This window comes from Drosophila serrata, unplaced genomic scaffold, assembly GCF_035046125.1.
Source record: "Drosophila serrata isolate PLE 108 unplaced genomic scaffold, ASM3504612v1 contig_184, whole genome shotgun sequence".
Classification (NCBI taxonomy): Eukaryota; Metazoa; Arthropoda; class Insecta; order Diptera; family Drosophilidae; genus Drosophila; species Drosophila serrata.
In genome coordinates this window covers 7,849,956-7,864,186 of record NW_028257082.1, presented here as the reverse complement: position 1 = coordinate 7,864,186, position 14,231 = coordinate 7,849,956, and the positions used below count along the sequence as shown (strand labels likewise).

The 14,231-nt window shown below is 39.4% G+C and overlaps 1 protein-coding gene across 2 annotated transcripts in view; it reads right to left on the bottom strand.

Annotated features, from left to right (window-relative positions):
• The window catches only part of ttv (exostosin glycosyltransferase 1 ttv), a 76,741-nt gene that overhangs the window by 21,316 nt on the left and 41,194 nt on the right, over positions 1-14,231 (bottom strand). For both annotated transcript variants that reach the window (XR_002319320.2, XM_020944729.2), the window contains exons 3-5: positions 9,018-9,092; positions 8,741-8,867; positions 6,999-7,118 (exon numbers count right to left, since the gene is read on the bottom strand). Coding sequence is in view for 1 of the 2 variants with exons in the window: in XM_020944729.2 (XP_020800388.2) it covers positions 6,999-7,118; positions 8,741-8,867; positions 9,018-9,092 (322 nt within the window). In the remaining variant the exon portion in view is untranslated. The remainder of the gene's footprint in view (positions 1-6,998; positions 7,119-8,740; positions 8,868-9,017; positions 9,093-14,231) is intronic.

Sequence of the window (14,231 nt, the reverse complement as noted above, 5' to 3'; positions counted from 1 at the left end):
GACAAAGGCAAGAGACCAGAAGAGCTGCAGGTCTTTTTTTTACTCGGCAGCTGCCTGCGAGTATGCAACATATTTTGTTGCACGGAAAACCAAAGCCGCAGCTGCTGCTGCCGCCCAAAAAACATAAATAAAAGACAATAAACAAAAGGAGGTTGAGAGATTACAGAGGGAAAATATGTCAACAAAGTAATGCTTTTTAAGTTTGTTATTTAATTAAGACAATAACATGATTTTCTAAATATTTTAAAGCCACATAATATCAATAGTATTTTGTAGTTCTACTTTTACTTTGCTTTGTGTTTAGGTTATTAAAAAACTTTTCCAAGAATACAAAGACTATAAATTACTGGTCACACAGTTTTAAATAACCCAAATAGTGTGACCAAGCCCATAAATATATCATTGTAAGATTAAGATTAGTAATAAGCAGCCATTAAAAGCAAATCACTGGCAAAACATACTCATCTAATCACGATTATCCATCCATTATTGGCCACATTTTCCACATTTTTCCCCCTGTGCACACTCGTATGCAGAGCAGCATCTCTAGTTTAACCCAAGCTCTCGGCTTATTGTGGTTTATTTTGTTGTTCTGTGAATTTTCTCTGTGACCATTTTCCGAACTTTTTGCCAGCTTCCTGTCGCCTCTCTCCTGTGTTGCCCTGTGCAACTTAAGTGCATGGGCACACGCTTATCGGTCACATCCATTCGACCAAAAAATACAAACGCACACACAGACACACACACAGAGGAGGACTTTTGGGGCTTAGGCCGAAGATTTTGGCCCAACTGTGTGTGTGTGTGTGTGGCAGTAAGTTTGGTAAGTGGACTTTGAGTGACCTTTTTGCGGGGAGCCTGTGGCCTGGCGGCACGGCATGGCCTGGCACAGATTGGGCTGCCACCGGATGGGTTAGTCGAAAGTTCAACACACAATAAAATTATGCAAATCTTGGGATCAGCGTTATACGATTTCCACTCATCCTTCCTCAGACGTACAGGCGGCACATGGACACATTCGAGAGCCTACGCACTTAGTTTGCTTCCAAAGGGATGTGGCAAACTTTCGTTGCGGTTCTTATGTTCTGGGTTCGATTTTTGATTTATTAATTAATATAATTGACAAAGTTTGAAAAAGGGATGCGACAAGCGGGGGGAAGCCCGAAATATTGCCAAAGGATATGATTTTGTTTTCGAATATAGAAATGTCTTGGTGGAATATTCTACGATTCGTGGTTAGGGATTTTAAGATTTCAGTTCCTAAAGTTTGGTTTTACTATTTTATTTAAAAGAAAACCAGCTTCTTCACTGTAGGTAAAACTGGTACAGTACAGAAACTTACTATGATCAGTGAAAAACTATGATCCGTAATTAACTATGATCAATAAATAACTTTGAGCAGTAAGTAAGTAAATATGATCAGTAAGTATGTATGACAATGACTTGCAACTTTTGTAACACAACACTTTTCTGAAACTTGCCCAGCTGAAGTCACTTCGTTCCGGGGATGTTAGAACCAGTTGGGACTCATAAACACACATGTGCGAGATGTGTTTTTGGATCAGTAAGTAACTACGATCAGCAATTAACTATAAGCAGTAAGTAACTCTGACCAGTAAGTATCTATTATCAGTTAGTAACTATGATAAGTAAGTATCAATGAACATTAAGTAACTATGATCAGTAAGTAGCTATGACCAGTTAATATCTATGACCAGTAAGTATGTATGATCAGTTACTAACATTGAACACTAATAAACAATGACTTGCAACATTTGTAACGCAACACATTTCTAAGACTTGGCCAGCAGAAGTCGCTTCATTCCGGGGATGTTAGAACCAGTTGGGAATCATATGCACACATGTGCGAAATGTGTTTTTAAACAAAGAGCAAGCTATTTGAATGAAACTATGGAGTTAATCTTTTATATAATTTTACTAGTATATAAATCGGAGCATGGCAAATCGGTGGACTTTATATATACATATATAAAGCTGCCATAGGAACGATCGGAAAATTTTAAGAAAATAAATTATAACTTTTCCAGTTATCAACAGATTTTCATCAAACTTGATATATAGCCATTATATATTAATCTAGAATTTTATGAAAATCTGACTACTATATAATATACATAGCTGCCATACAAACGATTGTTAAAAATAGAGAAAAATTCAAAAAATGTATAGGTGAATGAATTGAAAGCAGACATTCCTTTTTTTTTATATAAATATATATAATTGTTCTTATATTAAATCCTATTGATTGAATTTCAGTCTTCAAGGGAATGCAAATATAATCAATATAAACCGCATTCCCAGCAAATAATATTTCCTATTAATTATTTTACTTCATTTCTAATCCAACCACAACATAATTAAACAAACTTAATTATATAGACCTCCGATAATAAAACCCTTACGGTTTTAGCTAAACCAAACAACTTAATTATCCAGTTTTTCTTTTTATGACTTACTTGATGAAGCCAAGAATTAACCCATTCACTCACTAATTTCAAAGGGTATTGTCAGCCCAAAAAACAAAACAACCAAGAAGCGTAACACGATGCGTGTGTGTGTGTGTGTGTGGGCGGTTGGCTAAAACGAAGGCCAGTTGGCTGAAGCGTCTAACAACCCAAATAACTGCTTAATTTGTTTTTCACCCGAACCCAACAGTCTCTCCCACCCTCTCTGAGATTCACCTTTGCTGTTTGCTTGCACAGGCAAACTCAGCAAACCCAACAAAAGCAACATCAGGCGTTTGGGGACAAACAAAGGATAACCTGGAACCCCAAAACTCAAACCCAAAAAAAGACCCGAAACTCAAACTGGAACCCAAAAACCAGAAAACCCCACAAAAACCGTCAGCTGTTGTTGTTAGTTTGTTGACTTTAATGGACCAGTTACCAAGGCTGGTGGCATGCAGGATGCTGGAAGCTCAACAGGAGTATCCAGGATCCCATGCAATCCTGACACCGGCTGGTCACATGCGGTTCAACGCCCAAAAAGATGAAATTTTCAAACGAGACCGACCGAGCGTCAGTTGAGGCAGCAGAAATTATTTGCCACTTGTGAGCAGGAGCACAGCCAGAGGGTTAAAAGCGTTCGGGGCTTGTTTATGCCTAAATCAATTTGCTGCATGAACGGGTCTTAAGTGTAAGCGAAAGGAAAAGGATTCTACCATTCTTCCCAAAGGACCCCTCCCTGAATATCCCCTCCATACCATTCATATTCATACGTGTCCCAGACTAAAGGATTATTAGGAACTTTCCACTCCAGAAAAGTGAGACGTGAGTGGCTTGCGTTAAAAAGGACACGCCGACGAAACAGAAGATGGAGGCCTCTATGTGAGTAAAAATATTAATAAAAACAAATTATAAAGGAATTTCTCTAGCTCAACGAAGCAGGAATTTTTCGTATGCTGTTTATAAATATTCTCGAATTGTTTTCAACCCACCAACGGCATCTCCTCCACACGTCAAGTATTTGGCCCAGCTCAGGAACTTTTTCCCCACATATTAAAGGCCACAGCAAAGGGTAGAAGGTTAGTTGGGTGAAGGCGGTGCTACAGACAGACATGATGATGTTGACCCTTTGGTGGAGCTGCATTCTTGGCCATATGCAAAATGTGGGTCAAATAAGCCAGAAAGGATTGCGCGCAGAGCCATTACGTGATGCACGTGCCACACCTCAGCATGGGGTGTAGGGTGGAGGTGTGTGGGCGTGGTCGAGTGTCTCTGTTAGTTCCCACACCCGACCCCCCTCTTGCTGTCGAAAATGCCACAATTCATCTTTTTAATCGCAAGCCATAAATCAAATGTCCGCCACACAAAAATGCAGGCCAAAAAGGAACATTTTTCCATACCGAAATCATGTTTGGCGGGCTTTAAGTGTGATAGCCAAGTTATAGGCAAAGGATAAACTGGACATAGCCAATAGAAATCTATGCATCAATAATTGCTCTCAGCGGAGTCCAAAAAATGACAATCAAATGATGTATATTAAGTTTATATTTTGAAAACATTATTGTGGTTGTTTTAAATGTATAAAATAGTTTGAATTTAAGCTAGCAAATAGGAGAAGTTATCCTATACAGTATTTAAGTTAGAAAAGGCTCAAATTTTATTGAGAAATGATTATCTTAATAATTTTAATAAATTCTTAAAGTAGTAGAAATTGTACAACAAAATCTTTCACATTCGAAATTATAACAATTTTGTTTGATCTCCGGAGTCAAATGAATATCAATTAAGTTGTTTAATTAACTGGTGATAATTTTTATAAGTAAATATATATTGCAAAACGCTCTCTAGTCTTTAAATCTCTTGTGACTCTTTTTCTGCTGCCTGTATTTAAGATTTTTGTACATATTTAAAATAATTTTGCATTATGATAGTTTTAAAATATATCTCCAACAAATCAATCTCAATTATATCTTCTTGACGACTAAGAAATACCGTTGAATCTTAAATACAATTAAATTCAAAACGCCTTGACTAATTGATCAAACCCCCATAAATCTGTAACACTCCCTCAATTTAACTACACCTGAGAACCCTCACCCTCACCCCCTCCAGGCATCAATTTCATTGACTATTCAGGGCTTTGCTGCAGGTCGATCAAAACCCAATTAACTTTGGTTCCTAAACGCACAGAAGGAGGGCAGCAGCATCTGGTGGTCTGGAGCACCACAGCCAATAATAATAATAATTACAGAACTGTGCAAATTGGTTGGCCAAGACTGAGGCCTAAGGTGGCTGGACTCTCTTTTGCTGCCAAGTCACACATAAATCAAACTAAACCCCCAGTATGCATGTCCTTTGTTGATTATGGACCAAGTGGTTAATTGGCTCGACAAACTCTGGTTCGAGTTGGTCAGGTCACAAGGTAAAGGAAAAATATTTGTGTTTAATTTGGTAACACACATTTTGGTTGCTGTAACTGCAAATTGATTATTACTAGGCAAAACGCAGGCAAATGAAGGTGCTGGGTGCAGGGGTTTTCCGAAAGGAAACGGGAAATCGTGGCAATGGAGCCGCAATCTGCACAACTTCCCCGGCTCCGCACTTTTCCTCCCCCATTGCCACTCCATTGGTCTGCGGTTTTTGTCAACGAGTAGAGCGACAGGCACGGCGACATTGCCATGTTGTCGGTCGTCATGGGTTAACATGACTATGTTCGCAGAAAAGTGGGTGTGTTCACTGAGGGAAAATTTACGGGGTTAAATATAAACAGCAGTTACACGGAGAAAAATAATGGTTAAATAACTCTACAATTTTGACTTGTTTTCAGGATATAAGACTTTACAGAGCTATTCTAATAAAATATATCTTGAGGCTCAAACTCCCTTTAATTGGCGCAAAAAAGTATGCTATGAAAACGTATACTTGTAGTCTAAATAGCAAAAAGTATTTGTGTAAACTTTTAAACACATTTAAACAGATATTTTGACGTTATGAAATCATCTGCCAATTCAATATTCAATATTCAATAGTGAATTTTACTATTTCCCAAATTTAGATAATTTTTTTAAATAATTTCCAAATTCTGTATGCTCTTCATTACCAAATCTGATTAAAATTGAGTTGACTTTGCATCTCAGTGTTTTGAGTTTTGCGAAAAGATTCGCCACAAATGTGAATCTCGATGCGAGCTAGGAGTCTCCGGTTTCAGTTGGCAGCCTCAGCTTTCAGAATCCTCTCCCTGCTGCCCATTACGTCCTCCGATTCGACGGTTCTTCCCCCTGGTGATTACACAAAATTGAATGCCCGTGCATCCTCTGCGTGAATGTGTCTACATCCTTACACGACTCCATGTCCGTGCCCGTTCCCGTTGCCGCTGCTCGTGTCCCTGCCTGTGTGTCAATTTGAGTGTTGAAAAGTGGTCTCCAGTGGCGGCGGTTTAGTTTGCTTTTTCGCGTCTCCCCAATCTGTGTCTCCTTTCGCTGGTCTGCTCCCCGATTCTCCCTTCTCTGCGGAGAGAATCTCGCGAATTTGTGCTTTCGCCATTTGTGTGCAGATAACTTTGTTGGCCGCCCTGTTTGTTGTTTTCCGCATATATGTACATGTGGAATGCGTGTGTTTTATTTATACACTCACTCCCTACCTAGCTTAACCTCTCTTCCTCATCCCTTAAGTGTGTGCCTGGTCCACCCACAAATCCGAATTCAAATTCAATAGCTGACGAAAAAGTTTTGCTACTTAGGCTGCAAAAGTATCTAGCAGATACATTTGCAAGGCTTAGAGTGTAGTTTTTGCATAGGCAAATCAATGCCGAAATACAGTGGGTACAGAAAGTATGCCAAAGAGGTTTTACAAATTGAAAATAAATAATTTCTTTTTAACAAAATAAATGATGTATAAAAGCTTATCTAAATTAGTACAAAAACCTTCTTTTATATATCAATTTTACCTGAACTTTCTAACTATAAAGTTGAGTACTAATTCTTTTTTCTAAGACCTCTTCGGTTTTAAAAAAAGTTTTTAATGTATATTAAACAAAATAAACTAAAAAACACAAATATGGCACTAACTTTCTTTTATATTTATTTTCCTTTTACTAATTTAATTTCGAGGTAAACACTCTGACTTTGCAAACATAAAGTTCGGTTCGTTTAATTACAACACGCACTGTGCGAACTCTAGGACACGAGAACAAGTTGTTGCATAGTTCCATCTACCAAGTTCCCGAGTTCCCAAGTTTCGCCAGGATCTTCCCTCACATCCCTCATATATCCCTTGGAATCCCTCCAGGAGTCGCTAAGTAGAGCAAAGAACATTCTCGTTACTTGTTTCTTGTCGATTGAGCGAACCAACAAAAGCCGCAACAACTTGCCAAGTAAGTTCGAGTCGCTATTTCGAGAGACCCCACCACTGGAAACCCTCCTCTGTGATGTGCCCCCTGGAAAAGTTTGGGGGCACCCAAGTTATCGGCCGCAAATAGGTGGCATGGCTTGTACGTATGCAAATGCTTTCTTCCCAGAGAGACACTTTCAGACTCACCTCGAATGTTGTGAAGACGATTTTCTCGATGGAACCGAAGTAGCGTTCCCACAGGACCTGCGTTTGCTGGCGGAGGGCGAAGATGCGTTCCGGTGGTATGGAGCGAACGATGTCGGGTACCTATGCAGAAGAGAAGGAGAGAGGGAGGTGAGTGATGGTTATACCCGGCGTATACGTAATCCCAGCTTAATAGAGGCTGCTGCTCTTATCCCAAGCCAGCTGAGCCATAATGCGCATTAATTTACAATGCACAACTTAATTGGTTAAAGGATTGCAGCCGCCCCACGGGTGTCATCCATCATAATTGCAGCAAGACTCCAGGAGCAGGACTCCAGGAGCTATAGAAGCCAGGCGGCATTGCACTAAATCCAAACAGTTTAAAGAGTTTGCCCAGCCAGTCGATGGGACGGGACTCAACTTGAGTTGAGTTTGGAGTCCATGCTCAAGTTTCCTGCTCAAGTTAACTTAATTAATTGCATTTCCTGCCAATAAACTACAAAGGCAAACATGCCAATGGACGGGGAATGGGGAACGGGGGAGGAACAGGAAGTGCAAGGCGAGAAAAAGAGGACGAGGTCGTGGTGGGTCTGAAGGGTCTGAGGCAGAAGGAGAAGCAGGAGAAAAATTGCAAGGACAAACATGGCGCCAAGACTTTGTCGCGAATGAAGTGCGACTGAAAGGACACCGGGACAAAAGAAAAGGATATTGAGCAAGACTTTAAGATATCTCTAGGGATTTATCAACACCAATTAAAGGTTTCTCAAAAATAAGAATAACGTGTAAGTCAGTTGATTATATTTTCTATTTAATTGTAAATCACTTTAGCTTATTTTTTCTCTCTCTGCATTAGCAGAAGCAGAAGGCGCAAGAGCGTGACGAAAAAGGACACTGGCAGGACACTGGCAAACAACTGAAACAGGGACACACCAGCACTAGCATCAGCACCAGCAAGGACTGTCAAAGAGCTTTCGCTGCGAAGGAAACACGAAAAAGGTGCCGACACTTGGACAAACAGTTGAGAACCACTCACCTGGCTCTGATTGGGAAATCTTTGCCGCAAACAGAGGCCAACAGAGGGTTAAGCGCCAAAATGTGGACAATCCTAATGGAGGAGCCAAAGCGTGATAAGCCTTGAGTGGAATTTTAGGACACTTTACCTTGAAGCCCTGAAGAAATAAAGGTTAAAGTGCAACAGATGCTATTGAGTAGTTACAGAAACTATAACTGCATTACTAAGTTTTATTATCCCTTAAAATCAATCAACTCGGACGGACTTTAGCTGACATTTTGTTCTTTTCAAATTAATTGCTTTACCTGTTTCCTTGTCCAAGGACATGGACAGTCGGACACCTGAACTAACTCGCTAGCCAGCGCAGGTGCACAAATCTAAAAGTCTTGGCAGAATATTCATCAATGGGGGCAAATGGCTGGACATTTTGCCGAGGGCGAGGCCAATAAAAAGTGCAACAAATATTTTGCAACGCTGCAGGGTTTCGTATTTATGTGTTGGTTACCAGCCCGAAAAAGTACTTCCACAGGACTTCCCGTCAACATAAACAATGGAAAGTTTTCTCTTTTTAGACAGCCAAATGAAATCGCTTTGGCCAAACGACTCTGAAAGTGGCACACAAACTGCCACAGTTCTGCTCAATATTTCAGAAATATATATATATATATAGAGGGGGAAGCCATATACCAACTATAGATATCAATACTGATGTGTTGTTGCCCCCAGGACTCACCTGCAGCAGGAGGCGCTCATCGGCCCAAATGGCGGCCTGCTTCCAATCGATTTTCGATTCAAACGGCAACACCCAGGCGTTGGACAATAGCACAGGAATGCAGCCGGCCTGCAGGGCCTCCAGGAATCTGCACAAAAAAGAAATAAGAATAAATTGTTAAAAAATAGTGAAGAAAAAACCATGGAAAAATGGAATTGTGAAATGAAAATTGTTTGTTTTTTTATATATATTTTACCTGCCTTTCTTTTTTATATTTTTTAACTGTTTTCATGCTTACCTAAAGGAACCCAAGCGGCGTCCTCGCGGCACCAGGCAGAAAGTGGAATTTTGCAGTAAAGTCTCGTAGTCGTACCTGCAAAAACAGACAGAGAGAGAGAGTGGAGAGAGCGGGGTGAAAGGACATGTAAATTAGTGAGAGCCATGGCATTGCATAATGGGATACTGAAGCAATTAATCGAACAATGGACGATGAAAATGCGACCCCAAGGAGATGATGTCGACATCCTTTGAGAACTGTTCCGGCATTACAATATGATAATGGGTTTTCTTCGGGGGAAAAAGAGGGGGAGGCTGTGTAACACAACCTCTTGTAAATGTGCCAAATGGTTGGAAGATGGTATGGAAATTGGTTTAGTTTTTGGTAGTTAGGGATTGGAATTCATTATGGTTTTACTCGCAGATATGCACCATAAATTAGTCGTACTATTACAACCGAAATTACCAGGAAAGCTTACTTCAAGTCTTCTCTTTGTTTGGTTTTCATCAATTTGATTATCTTTTCGCTAGAAGTTTACTTTTGCCTTAAACAGCTTATATTTTTGTTTGCTTAATTTCCTCGGAAAATCTTTGCTGAATACGTTTTCAGCACAACTCATTGTTGGTTTTGCTTTGCTCTTTGATATTCGACTAAAATTCCTGTAATTCCAGCTAAATGCCCAACAGGGCGTATGCTTAACATTTACTCACATTACTCATACGCCACGTTATCCCCATAACACAAAAGAGGTCGGGGAGCAGCGGTAGAGTAGCGCTTTCAAGTTAAGACCACAGTGCGCATTTTGTGCGGCCACTTTAATCTTTAATTTGGAAATCAAAGCCACGAAATGCATCAAACGTACATAATACCCATACGCCATGTACACCAAACATTGATACAGGTGAGTGTGTATAAACATATATAGAGTACAGGTATAGGTACAGGTTTAGGTATAGAGAAGGGGACTTAAGCGGTGGCATTGGTTGGCTGGCAGTTTACAAGTTAAGTTGCGCGTAAAATTACATGTAGTTGGTCATGTTCCCCCCTCCAGGCAGGCAACAGACACACACACACACACAACGCACACCCTATTTGCTATCCACCCCTCTTCACCATTTCGCAACCCCTCTTTTGATCCTAAAACTCCCCCCTAAATGGTCAGCAATTTGAGCTCGCGTTTTAAAAGCAAAATCAGCACAAAACAAGAAAGGAAGCTAACTTCGGCACGCCGAAGTTTATATACCCGTGCAGATAGAACTTCTATGAATAAAAAACCATACAATATAAATGATATATATTTGTGTTAAAAAACAATGAAGTAATACCTGCTTTCATTTCATTCACCTATACATATTATATTTGCAGTTTTACATTCAAAGATTTGCATTTTTCCTCTACATCAAACGATCGTTTGTATGGCACCTATATGATATAATAGTCCGATTTTCATGAAATTTGACACAAAATTTAAGACTAATATAAAATGCCTATACCTAAAATTTGATGAAAATCAGTTGAAAACTGAAAAGGTTATAAATTTAATTGTATTAATTTCTCGATCGTTCCTATGGGAGCTATATGATATAGTAGTCCGATATTCATAAAATTTTATGCAAAACTGTAGAGTATAGTAAAATGGCTATATCTCAAATTTGATCCAATTCTATTGAAAACTGAAAAAGTTAAACATTTTTTTGTAAAAATTTTCCGATCATTCCTATGGCAGCTATATGATATAGTCGTCCGATCCGGCCCGTTCCGACATATATACGAGTGAGAGTATATAGAAAGCTAACTACAAAGTTTCATTCAGATAGCTTCAAAACTGAGAGACTAGTTTGCGTAGAAACGGACAGACGGACAGACGGACAGAAGGACAGACGGACAGACGGACATGGCTAGATCGACTCGGCTGTTGATCCTGATCAAGAATATATATACTTTATATAGTCGGAGGTGCCTCCTTCACTGCGTTGCAAACTTCTGACTGAAATTATAATACCCTGCAAGGGTATAAAAACAACGAGCATGAAATGGTATTAGGAAACTGCATGCGCAGCATTTTGGACATTGACAACGCACCAAAAAAAAAAAAAATAACCAGCTAACGAGAGCGAGAGAGAGAGAGAGGGAGGGAGGGAAAAGGCCAGGCTGCAACAGTTCTAGACTTCGTTATGAATAATCTTGAGCAAACAACATAAATTGCATGTTGGCCTGCCTCTGACATTTTGGCGAGAGTTGAAAAATTACACTGCCAAATGCATAGGCAGGCAACTTGCAACAGAGAAAGCAAAGGGGAGGAAGGAACGAAAAAGGAGCTGATGATAAAGTTTACCCAGAATACAATTACGCAAGGCTCACGCAAAAAGGAAAATTGCCAAAGACTTTATGTGCTATAAGATTACTTAAAGTGAAATTCATAAAAAAAGAACTCTTTTTATGCAATCACAGGGTCAGTTATACATAGGACCATGGGTTCGAATATGAAATCGATCATAAATTAGCCAAAACTCTTTAGTGTTAACTTGGAAAGCAGTAAAATATTATAAAAACAATAATATGTTATGAATTTTCAACAATTTTAATACTTAACAAGACCGGATTTGGTATTCTGGTTATTCAGATATATTGCATTGGTCAGGTAACATATTTGGGAGTCGAAGAGCAATCACGATCACTGCCACTATCACTAGAGATGTTAACACTAGGCACCCCACGGACAGACTGAGGCCAGCTCGACGGCAGTGCCTCTATTTATAGTCACCGAGCCGCAAAGAGAACAGAGAAAGTGAGAGCGCGAGAGAAATAGAGAACTCCAGAGATAGGCAGAGGAAGCTGCAGTAAAAGGGGGGAGAGTGAGCGAGTACGAGAGAGAAGAGCGGGAGAGTTGGCGGGATAGAGTAAATGTATTTTGCTTTTCGACATTTAACGATCGTTCCTATGGAAGCTATATAATATAGTTGTTCGATTTTAATAAAATCAAAACCGAAATTATAAAATGAAATGAATAAATGAATTTTATTCAAATAAGATGAAACTGGAAAAGGTTATACATATTTTTCTAATTATTATCCTATTATTCTTATGGCAGATATATAATATAGTCGTTCGATCCGGTCAATTCCGAATTATTGCAAACTTCCGACTGCAATTATAATACCCTACAAAAGAATAAAAACCAAAAGACAGACTTTTTAATATTACCAAATCAAATTCAATCTATATACTCAAGTGTAAAGTCTGATTTAATTCCTTTTAGGTTAATGCCTTTTCCATTTTGAAATGAGATTTTGCCAGACAGCCTTTTTTATTGCCTTTAATTTATGTCGGGAAAACTCCTTCAAGTTTTCTTTCTGCATTGTGTTGAATGGGGCGTGGTTTTTTGGCCTAACTAATTAGACAACATTATGCATACGGCTTGTACAAGGAGAGTATTACATGTGTTGGAACACTTGCTCCACCTTCATATGCAGGTCAGTGCACTGTTTGGTATGTTACATATATGTATTTTGGATCCTGAACCTGAAAACCCCTGTGCATTTAACCCCCTTGATTTTCCTGCTCGGCTGTTAGTTAGTTGTTTAAGCAATTAGGAGCCGCCAACATGCAACTTTACTGTTTAGACATCAGCTTAGTTCTTCTCCCCCTCCCCCTCTCGCACCAATGAACTTTAATTAAATGATTTTTAGCTTTCCGCCAAGTTAAGCGAACAGTTCTGTTCGGTTCAGTTAAGTTCGGTTGCTGCTCTCTCTGTGTTTTGTTCTCTGTTTACTGGGTTCATACAAGCAAAACTTTTGCTATTTACACGCGTTTGTTGTCAAAAGTTGTGTGTTGCCAGAGTCCTGCTGCTTCTGTTTTTGAAATAGAAATGTTTCTGCTAATGCCGCCGGCCATGCGCCTAGTTAAGCTGGAAAAGCGGAAAAGCTCGGCCACTTCATTAGCCATTAGACAGATGGCGGCAGGGAAATTAACTCGCATTCCAGAATGCAGCAGTAATTAATATGGCTTTTCATTTCCCCCTTCTCATTTGCATATTTAACAGGGCTTCCTGTTTAAACTGCTCTTTCACAGGAATTTTCCTCACAGTTATTGGCTAAGAAATTGCTCTTTTTGAAAAGTTTGTCAACTTGCGTGCTATGTGAGCCAAGGAAATATTTATTATTTATGATTTAACAAGTACTTTACCAACTTGCGTGTTACATTACTTAAGCAACAAGTTGCCTTCAAAGGCTGAGAAAGTTTTCTAAGAAACAATTTCAGGGCTAAAAATGCCGCAGTAATTAATAATATCATAAAATCAGCATAAGTTAAATGTAAAATAAAATATTATATCAAATAATAAGAAAACTAACATAAAATAATTTGGATCTTAAGGTTTAATCAATTAGTTAAAACAATTTTACACAAAAAAAAAGGAAATGTTTACTTAATTCCGTGCTTTAAAAATTACATTTCACACCTTTAGTCACCTTTTTATTTATTTCCTAAGCATCCTAGATTTTTAAAGTGTTTTCCTTACTTCTGTTGCAATTTTTCACAAAGTTTCCTTCGTTAAGAAAATATTCCTTTTGAAAAATGTATGTACCAGTTTATGGAAGCAACAAGTTATGGCTTTCTTTTATTGCCTGTTTCGAAAAGTCCTGGTGAAACTTTGTTCAATAACATTTCAGCACATACCATGAGCAATTACTTAGTTAAATCATTCAAAGTCTCAGTGCCCAACCCCTGACACCTGTTGCCGAGATTTACCTCAGAGATTTGCGGGCGTCAAAGGGGGGTCGTCTCGTTGGTAGAGAAAGACCACAAAGTAAGTCACTTCAGTTCATGTCAATTGCTTGGGAGCCTAGGCCCGGTGGAAAATTAACATAAGCAACTGACAGGAGGCAGGAGGCAGGAGGCAGAAGGTAGAATGGTGAGCTGGAGGCAACCCTGCTCTCAGCAGGCATATAATTTAAGTGGTTTCCAGCTGTCAAAGGTTGCCCTACTGCCTGTGGTCTCCGGACTTGGTTCATTTTTATTTTCTCCCTCCATGCCGTTCCTGTTCTTGTTCATGGGGATATTCAGGTACACGAAGCTGATTGAGTGACTGACAAACGGAGGAGGAGGGAGCACTCCTGACGTTGTGATTTCCTATTTAGTCTCATCATTGGAGCTTTGCCTTTGACAGGCAGAATGTAATCCACCTTTTGTAGTTTTCCGCATATCGGTTCACAACTTCCTCAATGATTTTCCTGG